The sequence below is a fragment of the Corylus avellana genome, chromosome 10, assembly GCF_965113065.1.
Source record: "Corylus avellana chromosome 10, dhCorAvel1.hap1.2, whole genome shotgun sequence".
Lineage (NCBI taxonomy): Eukaryota > Viridiplantae > Streptophyta > Magnoliopsida > Fagales > Betulaceae > Corylus > Corylus avellana.
In genome coordinates, this window is record NC_142499.1 from 909,268 (window position 1) to 927,063 (window position 17,796).

The 17,796-nt window shown below is 36.3% G+C and overlaps 2 protein-coding genes across 4 annotated transcripts; one reads left to right on the forward strand and one right to left on the reverse strand.

Moving 5' to 3' along the window:
- Positions 1-506: 506 nt before the first annotated feature.
- Positions 507-8,045, reverse strand: LOC132191543 (pyruvate kinase 1, cytosolic). 2 transcript variants are annotated; one of them, XM_088511089.1, is made up of 17 exons: positions 7,819-8,045; positions 7,519-7,615; positions 7,307-7,404; positions 6,410-6,565; positions 6,226-6,303; positions 5,946-6,077; positions 5,772-5,852; positions 5,586-5,657; positions 5,378-5,467; positions 4,479-4,623; positions 4,133-4,221; positions 2,749-2,844; positions 2,550-2,617; positions 2,296-2,395; positions 1,799-1,855; positions 1,386-1,445; positions 507-872 (listed from the first exon to the last, which is right to left on the reverse strand). In XM_088511089.1, exons 1-17 carry the CDS (start codon positions 7,885-7,887, stop codon positions 720-722), a joined length of 1,641 nt encoding a protein of 546 aa, XP_088367215.1. In that variant the 5' UTR covers positions 7,888-8,045; the 3' UTR covers positions 507-719. The 2 variants fall into 2 exon arrangements, with proteins under 2 accessions (XP_088367215.1, XP_059462612.1); XM_059606629.2 differs by lacking the exon at positions 1,799-1,855.
- Positions 8,046-11,971: 3,926 nt separating this feature from the next.
- On the forward strand, positions 11,972-17,539 carry LOC132162543 (aspartate/glutamate/uridylate kinase family protein). 2 transcript variants are annotated; one of them, XM_059572787.2, is made up of 7 exons: positions 11,972-13,010; positions 14,697-14,841; positions 14,984-15,037; positions 15,133-15,224; positions 15,999-16,234; positions 16,464-16,634; positions 16,943-17,539. In XM_059572787.2, exons 1-7 carry the CDS (start codon positions 12,187-12,189, stop codon positions 17,038-17,040), a joined length of 1,620 nt encoding a protein of 539 aa, XP_059428770.1. In that variant the 5' UTR covers positions 11,972-12,186; the 3' UTR covers positions 17,041-17,539. The 2 variants fall into 2 exon arrangements, with proteins under 2 accessions (XP_059428770.1, XP_059428771.1); XM_059572788.2 differs by having other exon boundaries at positions 14,697-14,730.
- Positions 17,540-17,796: the final 257 nt, after the last annotated feature.

The following is a 17,796-nucleotide window of genomic DNA, read 5'->3' on the forward strand; positions in this document are numbered from 1 at the left end:
ACTTCTTTCTAGGCATTTGAATATCAGTACGATGTTGTTCTGAATTAAATTTGATGCAAAAGAAAAGTTGCAGTTGGTTCTGGATATGTTCATGTCCAACCATTTTTGGAAATTCTGCGGATCGCACCCTCTGGATCTGAATAAATGGGTACCGCAGCATTTACATTGGATCTGTAAATGCGGGGGAAACGCAGATTCACAGTGCCACGTAAAACGTAGCAAAACGGTAATAAAGTTCAGCATTACTCCAAATCTGCATTTAAATGGGAAAAAAAGAGAGCATAAAATTGATGCTTGAATTTACCAACCGACAAAAATATTCCTACCAATTTAATTACAACCATGCCATTCTATAAATATCCATTTTCAGTCCTATATTTTGCTCATCAGAAAAGAAAAAATGAAAAAAATGAGCCCTACTTTGGATTAAAAAGAAAAAGGTTCTAACTCGATCAATTTGAGATCCTATAGAATTATACTATAAATGGATGGTATAGAGTTTATAATAAAGCAAAAATGGGTATCGCGGGCATATTTCCCATGACTAACTTTCGATAAACAAAAATAACTGCCCGAGTGTAAATTCTTAATACATGTCAATTCAAAAGCTTTTCTCCATAACCCTGGAGATATAACACTTCATAGGTGACAGCAACAGTCGTCCACCACTTGAAAAAATTTAAAAGTCCTCAAAACTGAGGGCAAGAAGAAAAGCATATTTAATCCTCAAGCTCAATTATCTTCACCACAGACGAATCCCCAACTTTCTGGCAAACAACAACTCGATCGTGTGACTTTATGACTCCTGATGCCTTTCCATGATCAAGTGCAACCTTTAGAACTGACTCGTTTGTTGCACTTGTCGACTCCGCCTGCAAAAGTCATATAGGAGGAGATTGAGAAATTTAATCAAATATAATCAATCAATACCAAGGTAACCAGGAAAGCATTGGGTGTTTCCAAAGAGTGCTCTAGCTCTGTTTGTTAATGTGTTTTTGGATTGGATGCTCAAAAAAAAAAGTGTTTTGGATGGTGTCTCTTGTTTTTAGGAGGATTTTGTGTTTGAGTTGTTTGTTGATGTTTTTGTTTTGAGAAGAGAAAACAGAAGACAAAAAAACAAATATTTTAACGATCAGAGGAAGGCATGTTTGGATGTCAGAAGAAAACTTATGGAAAGAGTTGATCCCTGGAAAGTAATTGGAATCAGCATTTCAGCATTAAAATAAAGGTCTTAACTGAAGACTAATTTTATCATGATACTGGAGGAGAACCCCACTACAAAAAATAATTACATCTCCTTCCTCCAACAAGAATTTTCTTTTTGGTGGATACTTTCCAACGATAACACTTATCAAGTTACAAAATATAAAGTAAAATCAACTTACAGGATGTCTGGGATCCGCAAGCATGGGGAAGAGGCCTCTCACAATAAGTGATTGCCTTGCCTAACAATTAACCAAACAGATAAAGACTCATTAGCTTGAATATAAAAAGGAAGGTACGAAGTAAATGGCCATGAAATTACAACAAATTGAGAGAAGAAAAAAATTGAGTTCAGAAAAGTGCACTGCAATGCACCTTTCCCCCCAAAAAGAAAACATGTTTCAGCAAATTAGTTAGTAACATAGAATTAAAACCATAGATAACAATATCCAGTTTATACAGCAAATTAAGGCAATATTTTTTGTAAACCAAGGCATAATAAGATTTAGCTACACTTTCTAGATATTAACCGAGTTTGGTGATACAGGTAATAATCCAGTGAGTACTAAATGAGAATACATAAAAGGAGTATTACATTAAAGGGGTACAACAGGCTTTCCCACATATGATTCGATAGATTACACAGTGGGTCCTGGACAAGAAAACAAGAGGACATCAACCTGAGCTTCAAACCAACAACATGAGGGGAAGATAGCATAAACAAGAAAAGAACAGCACAAGACAAAGTTTTAATAAGCATTCATTCCCCTAAATGGTCATTGAATTACTGATTAATCTGGCTTGTATTCACACGCTGAACATTATAAGAACAGAATCCTTAGAGGGAAACCAATTTATCCTTTCAAACCTCACAAAACTATTTGAACAAGAAGAATTTGTTACCAGAAGGAATTTCTTAAATATATTTTGTCATGCCACAAAAAAAAAAAAAAAAAAAAAAGGCTTCTTTCAAGTCAAAAGAACAATCTAGTTTTTTTTTTTTTTTTTTTTTTAAGATCACAACCACTGTAGAAGCTAAGTAAGAAACTTCACAGTAAATGTGCAATAGATAATTCTGAGTCAAGGGCATACCTCAAAGGCTCCAGTAAAGCTCCATTTTAGCTGATTTGTCTTAAGCCGGGGGATGACAACAGACAGAACTGGCATTGTTGGCCTATACTTAGCAATCAATCTGCATATACATGAAATTTATTTAGAAATTCTGTAAGGTCAAAACAAAATCTCTATGCACGCTCATAAATTGGAAGGACAAAAGGATACATTTAATTTTCAAGGATGCCCAGGACATATGCACATTTGTATGTAACTATCCACCAAGAAATTACCTTGCTGCCCTTCCTGAAGAAGTGAAACAAATAATAGCAGATGCCTTCACCTTAATGGCAGCCCGCACCTAGATAAGTGAATATTGGCTTATAAGACATCCAATTAATAGCGCAAAAATTTCAACCAGAACTACAATCATGAATTTAGTTAATAACAAAATAAATTAGTAAATAAAGGGCAACATTAAAAAGTGAATACCGCAGAGGAAGCAATAGATTCCAAGTGGGTCATCGGCTCTCCAACATATTTGACAGTCTTCTTGAAATAAAGGTCTTGGTTGAAAACCTTCTCTGCCTACAAAGGATTATTTCGGAGGGAAAAAACAACATTATGAAAAACCTTGTACAAGGTGTACTAACATAAATCAAGCATAATAATACATGTTATTTCCAATTCTGATAGCATTGATAATATATACATATTGATGGCAAGTCCACCATAACTAATCACCCCGAGTACTTGACATGCAGCAATATGAAAGTATCCAGACCGAAATGGAGATTAGTAGTGTCTTCTGATAACACATTAAAACAAAAACTGATTTCTTCTCAAAGCAACTTAGAAGAAATTTGTGCACATCATCGGTCTGAAATAAGACATCAATATAGGAAAAATAAACCCAAGCAACATTAGGGAGGGAACGCTTGGTACATTGTAATAATCACTAAATTTCAATTTCAAAATTTCACAACTACAGGGGCAACAAATTACAATTGTTGACATTTCATGCAATAGTACCTCAGCAATGTCAATGAACACATGTACAGATATTATATTACTTAACAGGAGTGTCAACAGGTTGGACATAAGGCCAAGAACAGCTTGGTTTTGTTCCGATGCTATCATTCTCAACCATTCAGGGTTTTACTGGTTCAGTAATTAACATCCCGGATCCATGCTGCCGAGTATTGGCTCTCCATCCAAATCCTTACGTTTCAACTCTTAATGTCAACATCTCAATTTGGTAAGCCAAATCCTTGTGTTTCAACTCTTAATGCCAACATCTCTATTTAGTAAGAAAAGGCAAACAAGATAGAGAACAATGACAATTCCCTTCTAAGAAAAAGAACACTACTAGCACCCACAATCATTACGCATGCAAGTAAATTGTACATGTGAATAGCTAATACAAGGATCCAACCCTGCACAAGGGTAGCCCACTGACATCCTACCAAAATATTATTAGGGTCCAAAGAGAAGGACCTCTAAATAAGGGTGAATGATGAGCTTCGTTAAGAAAATAGGTATGAAGACTATAATAAGATCCGTAAGCATCCATGAGGAGTACATGACTTTCAAGAACAAATAGAAAATAACAAACTTTTGTCTAGATGAAAGATGCAAAGTCAACATCCAGGTCCAAGTTCAAACAGAGAGAATACAAAATAAGCACCATAAAATAAATGCTACGGATGTTTATAAGAAAAAAACCAAAACTTTCCAAATACCAAATTTCAAAATTCAACTCACTAAAAGGTACAACGAGGTCCATAGTTTCAATTTGCACAAGTTCGAAGCTCACATTTAAAAACAAATTTACTTTCTCAACAAAATTATAAATGGCCTCAAAGAAAAGATATACCTCAGCACAAATTTTACCAACAATAGAAATAGTCTCAACAGGGTACAACCCACGCAGAGTCTCAGCACCCAGAAGAATTGCATCACTTCCTGCACCCATTAGAAAATGTGTCAGAAAAGAAGTCCATTTTGCATGTCGTAACATTAAAAAAAAGTCAAATGGAAATCATATAAAACTCAAAAGGAGAGGAGAGGAACCATAAGATTGACCTAAATCCGACAAACACAACCTTAGTATTTCACATACAATCACATATTATGTGCAATTCCATATCAAGGAAATCCATGACTTTGGCCTCAAAGGCCTCTAAAGCAATAAGTGTTAAATAAAAAAAACAGTGAAATACCATCCAATACAGCATTGGCAACATCAGTTGCTTCTGCACGAGTTGGCCTCAAGTTGTCAGTCATACTGTCCACAACACGAGTCAGCACTGCAGGCTTTCCAGCCATGTTACACTTGTAAAGAGCAGCTTTTTGAAACAAAAACACCTGCAAGGTACGTAGGATATGTTAGCAGTAGGCTACAGTAATGACATGAAGCTTATTCAGTTATAGGATACAAAGGATACAGGCCCTTCAGTATTTAACATATTTGAAGTATGAAAATCTTGAGTGTTCGGAGACCCTTCCAATATTTTTGACAATTTAAGGCCAAAAATGGTCTGTTCTAGGCATTTTTTAATAATAAAATATTTGTTAATGCCCCCAAAATACTTGAAGAAACTGAGAAAGAATTTGAAGGATTTCTCTTGGATCTCCCCCTTTACAAATATAATTTCTCCATGCTACATAAACCCAACATCACTTATTTAATCCTCTTCTAAGCAAGCACAAACGACAATTATCTTTTTCAACTTTTAAAGTGTAAAGGGGCATTTAAGAGTTTTCTATGGTAGGTAAACTTTTATAATATTGGTACTTGAAAATCTGGGCTTGGAACCTAAAACATAAGCTAAAACAAAACATTACACATCACAGGTAAAGAGTATTGTGAAACTCCATTTTTTTCCCTATAAATAGGAAGATTGAAATGTGTGTAAATGAGAATATAATAATAGAGGTAAAGAGATACGCATATGACTTATATCTATATATGCAGAAAATTTGTCCATGTATGAGAAAAAATAAAGCATTGTATATACATCTCGCTTAGCTGCCTAATTCACAAGTGCAAAAGATTAACTTTGGCTAGAAACGCTTAACATCATCAATATGACTACTTTGTCCAAGTTAGGAAACTAACCTTCTCAGGAGGGAGATCAATCCCCAAATTCCCACGGGAGAGAATGATACCATCTGCTTCTTGAAGGATCTCATCAAAATGGGTTAACCCCTAAAAAGAGAAACATAAATGCATAAATAGCAATCCACTCAGCACAGATATTGATATCAAATTTGACTTGTCTAAAGAACTCAGTCAATATTATGAACTAATAAGATATGCAACTCACCTCTATATTTTCAATCTTTGCAAAAATTTGAGTCTGACTGAGGTCACCCAACTTAGAAAGGAGATCACGGGCCTGCATTTCAGCATTAAAAAGCCTGTTATTGTAAGTTATTTAAAGAACCCTAATAACTAGGGTATAAAGAAACATTATCCATTCTAGAAAGACAGAGTAAAAAGCATTACTTACCTGGCGAACGTCTTCTGCATGCCGGGTATATGACAGAGAGAGGAAGTCAATTTTATGTTTAACTCCCCAAGTACTTATAACCTGATAAGAGGAATAAATATCACAAAATGCACTTTAAAAAAATAAAAAATAAAAAGTTACCAAAAAATATGAGGGAGGCACTGTAGCCCATACATCCTTATCTTTATCGGTGAGAGTTGGCATATCAATATGAATTTGAGAGGCATGCAAAGTGAACAATGCACCAGACAGGGTTGCAGAATTCTTTATGACACAAACAACATCTTCCCCTTTCACTTCAGAGACCTGCTCAACTCCAAATATAACTAATCAGTTGTCCACAAGTTAATCAGTTCCATGCATGCTTGTGTCAGAAATTCTACTTGTAAAGAAAATGAAATACAATTCTAAGATATTCTAATGGCATTGGCCTTCTAGGACGCCTAGCTCTTACCTCCAACCAAACAGAAGTAGTTTCACTTCCAGTAAATAGATATTGACCCATAAAAATGGTGTCTCCCTTCTTCACTGCCTGCAAAAATCAAACCACAAAGAGGCAACATTACAATGTAATTACACATTTCATCTGATTTAAGATAAAACTGATGCACATTGTTTCACGTGTATTGTTGTCATACCTTTGACAGGCCATCAAAATTGATGGGCAAAAGCTCCGAAGAGGCTTCTACTTCTTGATTTGGTGTCAGAACAACAAAACCATCCGCCAGAAGTGAAATAGATTTCTCACTTTTATTAACGACCTGCAACTCAGGGCCCACTGTGTCCAGCATAACCTGAAATGCAAAGAGGTGAAATTTGCTAAATTCCTTTTCATAACAGCAGTCACTTAAGGGACAAGCCCCACTGTTTTTGCAAAAGCAATTAGTAAATGCTACTTAAATACTAATATTTGGCAAAAACTAAATATTGTTTGGTGACCATTTCATGCCCAATCTTTTCATTTCAATGGCCAAATATCAAAATCAGCGCTTCCAAAAGCAATACAAGTAATTAAAAAAAAAAACCAAACAATGCCTAATAAATTACAGAGGGCCCAAATGAGTAAACATTAACTCTCCGTCCTTTTTTTTCTTAAGGAGTGAGAAAAGGATATCAAACCCAAGAAAACAAGAAAAATAAACAAACACAGGTTTTATTCCAAACAAAAACGTTCAATGAGCTCAATTCATTGGCTTCTTTATATTTTTCTTCTCTCGAAAACAGTTATTCGAAAAAGATGCAATATCCTGCTTTCTCATCTACGACTTTAATCTATATCTTACAATAAATTTAAGTAGAACAAGGCAGCACTATTAACAAATTCAAACTCTCACACATTCATTTACCAACCAACCCACTTTACTCCATATTATTACCACCATAGTAAGAAACCTAATTATTTATTTATCGATTAATACTAAAATGCACCAATACTATTATCCACTCAGCACCCAAACAAAGACTTAGGAAAAAGAAATTCATAGAACATTTGATATCAGACCCTTAGAAACGCAACACAACATAACATAACATACAGCGCAAAGCTTCTTAGTACTCTTCACAGCCGCCTTCAGATTCTCCAGAGTCTCCTGGTGATATTCCGGGTCTCCCAAAGAAAAGTCGAACCGGGCCACTGCCAATCAAAGCACCAACCAATTCCAAGACCATCACAATCCTACTAACAAACCTTGCAAGACCATCTGTGTGTGTGTGTAATCAAACAAAAAGCAAGCAAAAGCCGTCATACCCGACATTCCAGCCTTGAGGCAGCCAGAAATAACCTCCACGGATCGAGATTTGGGTCCCAGAGTGCCCACGATCTTCGTCATTGCAGGAAAGAAAGTCTGAAAAAACAATAAAAAAATCCCCAATTACAATCAAAACTAAACAGTTCAGCAATGGCACATCAAATTTCATTGGCAATTTATTCCCAAACAAAACCTATCAACGAGATTGCGGCACAGATCCACGTCACAACAGATTAGGAAAAGGCTTTGGTTCAAAAACAAAAACAAAAAAAAACAAAAAGCAGATTGAAGACGCTTACAGCCTTGGATGGCTCGAGAATCGAAGCCATCCTAATCGGCTCCTCAAGAAGCAAGTGGGTCGAATGCATCTTCGCTCACACGATCAAACACAGCAGCGAAGAGAAAGGTCGAGAGAGAGAAAGAGAGTCTTCTATCAGAATCCAGGTGCGCGAGGGCTTTTGTTGAAGTTCTCTGCAAATCCCAGAATATGCTTTTCTACTTGTGCTCTACTTTAGATTAATTTTTTAAAACATATATATTTAACTCCCACCAGAACTAGAAGACCACTTCACTGTCTCAAGGAGAAATTAGGTATTACACGTGGTGGTCATCCAGCGACCGGACGCGCGTAACTACGCACGAGCGGGGGTTTCGTGGGGAAGGGGAAGGTGCGAGTGGCCACGCGAGTGCGTGATGCGTGCTGGACGGACCAATCCGGACGGGTCCATGCCGTGCGCGTGGTTTACAAGCTTTAGGAAGGGAGCGCGTTTTCAAAATTAAGAATCCACGTGCTCAAGGAAGTAGGTGGTTTTTAAGGCAGCTCAATGGAAAGGGGCACGTGTTGCCGTTGCTGGGTTTTGGTGAAGCGGTAAAGGTAAAACCGAAAATGAGCGTTACTGCTTCCGCCCAACGAAAATCACAATCCTGTTTTGGACGTAGCAAGGGGAGCTTTGAGCGGTCAATTCCTGTGGGCTGTCGCTTTAGTACGGTCGTTGTGCATGCGTTTTTGGCTGCAAATAATTATTAAATTATTGCTTGTTATTTGAGTTTATAATAAATAAATCCAACTTGTTTCAAAAAAAGTTTATAAATTTCTATGATACGACTTTTTATTAACAAAATGATCATTTTTTACTAATTTTGATTTTTTTTTTCAACTTAGTCCTTGTCAAAATAATTCCACTTTCAAACAAAAAAAACCGAAAAAAAAAAAAAAAAATTTAAAAAAAAACCATAAAAATAAAATATCAACGTAGCGGTAACTAAACCATTTATATAGGCCTTTAGGGGGTGGGTTGGTAACTCCTTCTAGCCTTTTTTTGTTTTTGATGATTGACCACTCTAAGTAAAGGCTTTTTAAAGCCTTTAATTGCCGATTTTAGGAGTAGTCAAACCATTTTTATTATCACTAGGGATGGTCGGGCCACTTTTTTGGACCAAATTTAGGGTTTGTTTAACTACTTTTATAGTTCTTTAGGGTGGTTCGATAACCTCCAAATGCAGTTGGAGAGGTAGTGGGCTATCCCCTTAGGCCTTAGCCACCCAAAACCAAGTTTTTGGTTATGTTCTTCATTTTTTGTTTTTTTTTTTTGTTTTTGTTTTTTTATAATGTTTTAGTTAATTTAAAAATTATAAATATATTCGGTCTCTTTTGAAAAATGGCTGAAATGTATACAAATATATCATTTTTTTTTTAGAGGCACATACCGCAATGGTTTATAAGGTCATTTTAAAACCACATTGATTTATTTGTTACTAAATCAAACCACTAAAACCTTCCCACAAGTATTTTGGATTGGGTCACTTTCCTCTTAATACGGAAAGAAAAAGGATTTTAACCTCTTTTTATTGAAAATATATTAAAATGATAAGATATTAGAGAATCTCAAGCCTCTTCCACATATCATTTGAGAGATAAAACTTTACATAAATCTCTTGCAAATAAACTTATTATTCTTTTATGATTAATACTATTATAAACTTCTTATTTAATTCAATGTATTGAAATATACAATAAATAAAATAAAATAAAAAATTTCCAACTCCACCACGTGGTCCTTTGAAACTCTTTACTCTCCGGACTCATATTTACGTAACAAAATAAATATTATTCTTAACGAGTAACTTTAGCGAAAGAAAAATATTGAATAAATGAACTTTTGATCATTACAAACTTTAGAGTAAATATATTATAAATTTATAGCAACCGTACGTACTCTCCACTTTATGGGTTTTGTGGTTTGGTGAATTTTTTTTTTTTCAATTAGAAATAATTAGATAACTTTATATGTTATTTCATCTACCTAACGATTAATTTGAATGTTAAGGGCAAATTGAAACTAAAACTTTGAATTATAAGATATAAGTTATACCGATTTTAAAATTTGGTGTCACGTTTGAAATTGGATGGTAGTTTGAATCATAAAATATAATTTATTATTATCTTTAATTAATTTTATTAAAGAAATATAGCAGTAAATAAAGGTAGTCTATTGTTTTTAGTCGTGAATTTTCAGAATCTATTTTTTTATTTAGATTAAAATTGGCAGTTAACACTTTCATAAATATGACTTGAGTGGATGAAATCTCCAACTCTATCTGTGATATGATTAATTTAGAGAGAACTATAAATCTCCTCATTTTGATTTTTCATTAATAAGAATTTAAAAAGTCTATTTTTCAAAAAAGACAAAAAAGAGAAGCGAGAATCGGACATTTAAATATGTTGTCCACTTTGAAGGGTGCAATTTAGGTTGCGGCTGGCGTGCTTTGTAGGCCATAGTTGAATTAATGGTGCAGAATTTTTCTAAACCCACCAGCCATGTTGCATGGTTTGTTTTTAACCTCTTTCTTGTCTAGACCGACACAATTAGACGTCTTGGACGTTGTTTACTGGCACCTTCCACGACTCTCGACATATATTGCGTAAGCCTTAAGCAGTCATCTACGAATATATTTGGCTAGAAGAATGAGTGGAGAATGTATAGCATATCTTTATTAATATTAATGAGTTCAGTAGTGATGATAATGTCACGTTTAGCAATAATAGAAACGGCGTTCAACACACATCCAACAGTAATGGCAGCCCCACATTCAGCAATAACAATAGTTGTATGTCCAATAGTAAAAGTAGTTATACATACAACAATAATAATAATTACACATACAACAATAGCTACGGGTCTGGTAATAATAGCAATTGAATTCAACAATAATATAATTTGTGCACCCAACATTAAAAGTAATTGCGTTCTATTAAATGTGTTCAACAATGATAACAACTGCGTGTTCAACATTAAAAGTAGTTGTATTAGGACTTTTAGCTATTGTTCTTTTTTACGTATAGTTTTTGTCTCTTAAAGCATGCAAGTTGTTGAAAAAGTAACATGCTCTCTCAATATTCATTGACGCTTAAAAATACCTAAGAGAGTAATTTGTTACGATTAAAAAAGCGTAGTTAATGTTGAACTATTCAACTTGGTGCATACAACCTCCATGTCATATTTTCTATGCCCCATTCACTATGTCTAGTCACATACAATGTATGGTCATTGTCTGAACTCTGAAGATAGAGCTTGCTAAACCACGTTCATGCCTTTCAAACTATAACCTTTTTTTTTTTTTTTTCCCTATCAATAAACTCATGAACTTGGTTTATAGTTGAATAAATGTTTGTTGAAAACTTAAATAAGTCATGGACAAGTACATTATTGCAAAAAACTATGTCTTTATGCAACTCATTTGAACCTTTGTAAGCGATCATGCTTCACGCTTGCAACTATTCAATAAAGAAGATGACACCTATGTTGGAGTCCGACTTTGACATGCATTTTCTTGTGGGCCATGAGCCCAATAAAATATGATGATTGTTGATAAATATCTTGTGAGATTTGTTTAATGAAAATTTTAGTCCCAAATTTTGATTCAATTTAGGTTGGCCTAGAGCATCCAAATTATTATTATTATTATTTATTCAAAGGGTTAAAAGGGATTACAATGGGTTATTTCCGGTTCGAAATCTTCAAGATAAAAGTATAAGAAAATGAGTGAGAATGCTTCAAAATACAAAGTTTAAAATCGCTCATTTAGCGATATGGTATACACTAAAATTAACACATCTTGAAATCTTCGGGCAATCCATTATGAGAAAGATTAAAACTGCTGGTTGATGTCAATGAAGACGTGGCAGAGGCCCATTCGTGGTGAGGCCCAATGATACCATCCGAGTTACCAATGCATTGTCTACTGAAGCAATATTACTTTTTATACTCATTTATTATATACATTGTATATTGTTTAATTCACCCATTGTATATTATTTATAAGCTTTTAATTATTCTTCTCAGCGCTGTCACTGTGATGGTGCACATTGCTAGGCTGAGGACAAGTTCAGTGCAAACAAAAGCAAATGATTTGAATTTGATGAGCATGAAAAAAACAAAAGATGTACAATGCCGATTCTCGATCTCACCCATCCGGGTCCCACCCACTTTCCACGCTCCAGTACGTTTTATCAACCACTTAACGGGACCGTCAGAAGCAGTGACGGCCCATCCTACACCAACTCTGACGGTTCCGTCAAGACACCTCCTCCGAGTTCCCAATTCCCCATCCTTCTCCGCTAACGTCGTCGTTCCCCAGGCCCTAACCCTGACTAACGTCCTCCAATGGCCTCCTGTGACGACTTCTCTCTCCTCGATGACGATCACCACCACCACCAATCAAACCCTAACCATCCCCAAATCCCAAACTCTCACCATCTCCACCAATCCTACGCGCCCCACCGATTCGGAGCGAGGGCGCCTACGGTCCACGCGCAACCACCTCCGACCCAACCGATCATCTCTCCCTCCGCCGCCGGGAGTCCGCAGAGAATCAGTGGGGGGGAAGAGGAAGACGATGACGGCGAAGACTACAACGACGCCGTTTTGTGTTCGAATGCGTTCGAGAATGGCTCCGATCCGGCTAGAGTTAGAGTCGTTGATGTACGGAGCGATAAAAGGAAGGATCGCGAGGAGCTCAGCGACGGAGCTACCAACAATTACGGCTACAGCAACAACAACAACAACAAGAAATCCAAGTCTTCTTCCGGCGGCGCGGGCACGTCAGGCGGCGGTGATTATCGGAAGGACAGGGAGGAGTGGAGCGACGCTGCGATCTCCTGTCTGCTCGACGCGTACACGGAAAAGTTCACGCAGCTGAACCGGGGGAACTTGCGAGGGAGGGACTGGGAGGAGGTGGCGGCGACGGTGAGTGAGCGGTGCGAGAAGCAGACCAAGAGCGTGGAGCAGTGCAAGAACAAGGTGGACAATCTGAAGAAGCGCTACAAACTCGAGCGCCAGAGGATGACCAACGGCGGCGTTTCGGTCAGCCATTGGCCGTGGTTCAAGCAGATGGAGAACATAGTGGGGAATTCGCTGCCGGTTAAGACCGCTACCGATGACGATAAAGGTGGTGGCTCGGCCACAAGCACCCCTAGGCAATCGAAGAGGTATATTATTTGTATTGTTTGCAAACGCTATTGCTGAATCTGATTACAATGGCGTTATTTTCTATTCTGCATTTGTGATTGTTAGATTTTGGAGATGTGAGATAGCAATTTGCAGAAAATGGTTTATGCTTTTGGTTTTTTGATAAGAAATTCTGCCTTAAATTGGTAGAAGTGTTTTGGTAGTCGAGTTTTAGCATGAAGCTAGTGGATTGGGGATATTGATTCCCAATGCTTTGGGTACATATGATTAGTTTTGCTCTCACCACGTCTTATTTATTTATTTATTTAATAAGTAAATGAAATTTATTAAAAGCGAAAGGGGGCAACCAAAAACGAGGAAGGATTTATGGAATAATCCTAGTAACTGGTTTTATTTAGAGCTCCATGTGTTGCATAAATTGTAATAGGAACAACATAAACGAAAGAAAACAGTTTTTTTTATACAATATTCATAATTAGAAACTAATATCTTTTGCAAATTAAGGAGCATGAATTTTCTTTCCCACGTTCTCTCTGACTATTGTTTATGCATCATTGTGATAGTTGGAATGTTTACAAGTAGCTATCAGCAACCAGGTGAGATTTTAGAGCTGCTCATCTAACCTGCTTATGAAAGTGGATAACTGCTTAGATGGAAAAGCACCTAGCTGCAGCTGATCTTATAAGCTGGTGTCTGAAAGCGTAGCAGGCTATCTATCTTGAAAAAGTGTACATGGCTGGTCTCCTCGTTCTCCTAGAACTTCTAGTTTCCTTTTTGGTTGTGTAGATGCCAATTGATTATAATTTTTTTTGATAGGTTATGCCAATTGATTATAATTGACACCCTGGTGTAGGTTATGTACTTGTTGACAATCTTTGTTTGTATGTGCAACTCTATGTATACTTTCAGCTGCACCAAAATGTAAATTTCAAGCGTTTGTGCTTTATGCATTTGTGCTTTTATTGATGTGGTTGATATACACCATCTGAATTGTTTTCATATGTTAGGATATTGCTTATTTTATGCGAGTATGTATTTAATTTGCATCATCATTCTTTGATCCTTCACTTCATGTTTTGGGTTCAACACAGTCTTGCTGAAACTTAAACTAGCTAGGCGTGTTTAATTACTAACTGTTGTGAGTTCCATGCATCATTTATTCTTATATCTTCTCCTACTTGATTAGTTTATATGAGGAAACGTAAAGCTTAGTGAACTGGAACCAATAGGTGTGATTTGCTTTTACTTTTGAGTGTTTATCAGTAATTTTCTCTTGATTAGAAGAAAACCATATTTTGTGTTTGGAAAGATTTTGATTTGCATAATTCCTTGTGTGATAGCCTATGTTTTTTTTTTTTTTTTTTTTAATCTTTTGTGTGATAGCCAATGTATTCCGTAGTCCTCCCCATTTTGGTTTCAGGGCCATTAAGGTTTGAGGTAAATTTTATTTGTAGGGGCCTGGCTGTTTAGTTGGCATGGACTTTGGTTGTATTGCCATCAGTATGATTTGATCCCAAATTTGATAGTTTCTATATTTTGATGTTCTCTATATCTGTCTTTCATCTTGAATACTGGTTTTGTAGTTTATATATTAAATTATGTCAGTTTGGATGAAGAATGTTTGCATTCTTGTTTATAGTCAACACCATGACGCAAATGTACCATTTTAATCCTTATTGTATGTTATATCAAATTTGCTTTTGCAGATCTGCAATTGCATTGCCTGGTCCTCTAGGTCAGGTAAACAATGTCAAATCAAAATCAATATCAAACCCTAGATGGCGGAGAGTAGTCTTCAAAGTTAGTGGTGTTGCTCTTGCTGGCACTGGCCCTAACAATATTGACCCAAAGGTTTGGTGTAATCCCATTATAGATGTAGAAAGATTGATGGCATAAGCTTGAATATTGACCTCTTTAGGGAGTAAATGTTCTCATCCTAATGTGTTATCTGGCCTGTAAACCGAAGTTAAATTATTTTCTTCTTGATTGTCAGGTTGTAATGTTGATTGCAAGAGAAGTTGCAATTGCTTCCCGCCTTGGTGTAGAGGTATTAATCTTGGTTTGATTGCTCCTTGCAACATGTCATTTTTTCTCATGGTTTGAGCTGACGTGGAACATGCTTCTTTTTTTGTGATATTCCAGGTGGCAATTGTTATAGGTGGTCGTAACTTCTTTTGCGGAGATGCATGGGTAAATGCAACAGGTTTAGAAAGATGTACTGCATACCAAATTGGGTAATGTTGTTGGGTTTAAAAGACTTTGCATTCTTGAATTCTAGTGCCTTTTCTCAATAAAACTTTTTATTACTTATCAAAAAAAAAATTCTAGTGCCTTTTCTTTTGAGTAATGATTATACCTGAAGAAAATGAAGCATGTAAGATGAAATTTTAGGATTTTTTGTTGTTGAAGTTTTCTTGGGTGTCTAGTGATGATAATCGTCACACAATATGCTATACAATTTTATTCAACTGTCTTAATAAAATTTATGAACTTGGCTACATCCTTTCTGACGCCCATTTGCCACTGCTTTATCTGTTGCTGAATGTTGTTCTCTTTCAATAGAACTAGAATAAAACAGAAGAAGGTGCATCGAAAGACACAGCTTCTAAAAATGCAATGAAAAGATATTGGCTTTTTCTTTTGTTGTAAATCTGATTTGTATGCATAATAAACTGTCTGTGTAACCACTCAGTAGCAAAGTTGAATTCTCAATTCTCTTACATCTGTTACATGAATGTTACATGTATACCTCCATAGAGCATTCCGTAATATTCTTCTAAAATTGTCTCAGCATAATCCGTCTGCTCTTTATGCTTCTCATGCTTAAGCAGTTCTCTAAAGGAGTATTGAACATATGTATACTGTTGGGAGAGTTGGTTCGGATGTGTTGCGTTTGAGGAAGAAGGGTTGTTTGTCATTTCCATATATATTTCACTGTTCCAGTTTTTTTTTTTTTTTTTCCTGTGATGAAATAATGTCTTATGATTCTAACTCATAATATGCACCAGTATGATGGCAACTGTGATGAATTCCGTATTGCTCCAGTCAGCATTAGAGAAGATGGGAATTCAGACACATGTGCAAACTGCATTTGCAATGCTAGAAGTTGCTGAACCATACAATAGGCAACGGGCCATCCGGCATCTGGAAAAAGGCAGAGTCGTAATTTTTGGTGGCACTGGTGCTGGTTTTGGAAATCCACCCTTCACCACTGACACTGCTGCAGCTGTTCGAGCTACAGAGGGTTTGTATCTGCCTCGTCAAAGTTATTGCATATAATTTTCTCAAATTATCAAAATTTTGAATTAGACTGGTGTACATGTTCTCTCTCTCTCTCTCTCTCTCTCTCATACATGTTCCCATGTGCGTGCTTTAACATGCACACACGTAAATTTATGTAGACGCAATGGGCAAGCACATGTTTGTACACACATTTTGTCATTTTGTAAATTTAGTGCTCTTTTTCTCCTCAGTTCATGCAGAGGCAGTTCTCAAGGGTACCAATGTTGATGGTGTATATGACTGTACCTCCCGGGACAACAATTTTACATTTGAGCACATATCTTTCAGGGATTTGGCCTCCAGAGGAGTCACCCCCATGGACTCAATGGCACTGAACTACTGTGAAGAGAACAACATTCCTGGTTTGTGTAGTTTGTTGTGTTTGTTTTGGTTTCAGGGTGCATCTTTATATTGACACAGACATTTTGAGTTCATTTGGTTACTTATCTCAGTGCATAATATTCAGTGTCACAGAAAATTAGTCCTATCAGTCTTAACAAACATTATATGCACCAAGTTATCTAACTGTAAACTTTTATTGTGAAAGAACTGAGAAGTACTTTTGGATATGATAAGCTGTCAATATATTCGAATGAACTGGGAAGTACTTTTGGGTTGTTTATGATGATTGAATCCCATACCAATTAAGTTATATTTTTTTTATGTACAGTTGTGGTCTTTAATCTTCTTGAGCCTGGCAACATTTCAAAAGCACTATGTGGAGAGCAAGTTGGTACACTGATTGATCAAACCGGAAGGATTAGCTAGTGTATCTATGAGGCTCTTATCTGATGCATTATTAGGTCTTGTAACCTCAGATGCCATGTCAACTTAATAGACCTTAGAAAGGTTGGTGGGCTCCTTTAGTTCAGCTGCCGGCTACTATTTATCAAGGCTTGGATGGTTCTCTTGATTCATAATTTGCTGCCTGTAATGTACGCGAGAGGTGGTTAAGGTTCGACGTGCCCAGTGCTATTTGTTGATTATTTACTGTTTGCTCTGTTTTTATCTGCATCTTAGTGAGGTGCTGATTTTTCTTGTATGTTATATCTGTAAATGTTGCTGACTTAACAGAAGCATTAGTTGGGATAGAACAGTTAATGCAGGCGAATAAATAATTAACAGTGAGTGTACTGATAGTGGGTGTGAGAGCAAAATATACTGTTCAAAGTTATGAGTCGTCTTCTTATAGATTGTAATTGTTTTTTGCTGTAACATGAACGATGGAATTCGGATATTTTATTTTAAATGTGTTTTTGACTCCTAAGTAATGCTTCATAATATTGTATGTTCATTGGCTTCAGAGAGTGGAATGCATAAAATTGGGAGGTGTAGAATGCTGTATGATTGACATATTCGCATTATGTGAGATGATTGTGTTCGTATATGGTTCATTTTTCATACTTGATGAAACCTCAGAAACTATGAGGTCCTGGAATTTGAAGGGATTATTCTAGATGAAGATCAGGATTTGGTTTATTGAAGAGTGGAAAGTGAGGAACATGAGTGAACGAATGCTTATTC

What these genes read in the sequence shown, in the direction of transcription:
- LOC132191543 (XM_088511089.1), bottom strand. Translation starts at nt 7,887, where the DNA reads ATGCATTCGACCCACTTGCTTCTTGAGGAGCCGATTAGGATGGCTTCG. An exon ending in TGCCAATGCTGTATTGGATG is followed by an intron (nt 4,222 to 4,478) that starts GTATTTCACTGT and finishes TAATGGGTGCAG; the next exon opens with GAAGTGATGCAATTCTTCTG. An exon ending in TTGCGGATCCCAGACATCCT is followed by an intron (nt 873 to 1,385) that starts GTAAGTTGATTT and finishes TGACTTTTGCAG; the next exon opens with GCGGAGTCGACAAGTGCAAC.
- LOC132162543 (XM_059572787.2), top strand. Translation starts at nt 12,187, where the DNA reads ATGGCCTCCTGTGACGACTTCTCTCTCCTCGATGACGATCACCACCAC. An exon ending in ACCCCTAGGCAATCGAAGAG is followed by an intron (nt 13,011 to 14,696) that starts GTATATTATTTG and finishes TTGCTTTTGCAG; the next exon opens with ATCTGCAATTGCATTGCCTG. An exon ending in AGCTGTTCGAGCTACAGAGG is followed by an intron (nt 16,235 to 16,463) that starts GTTTGTATCTGC and finishes TTTTCTCCTCAG; the next exon opens with TTCATGCAGAGGCAGTTCTC.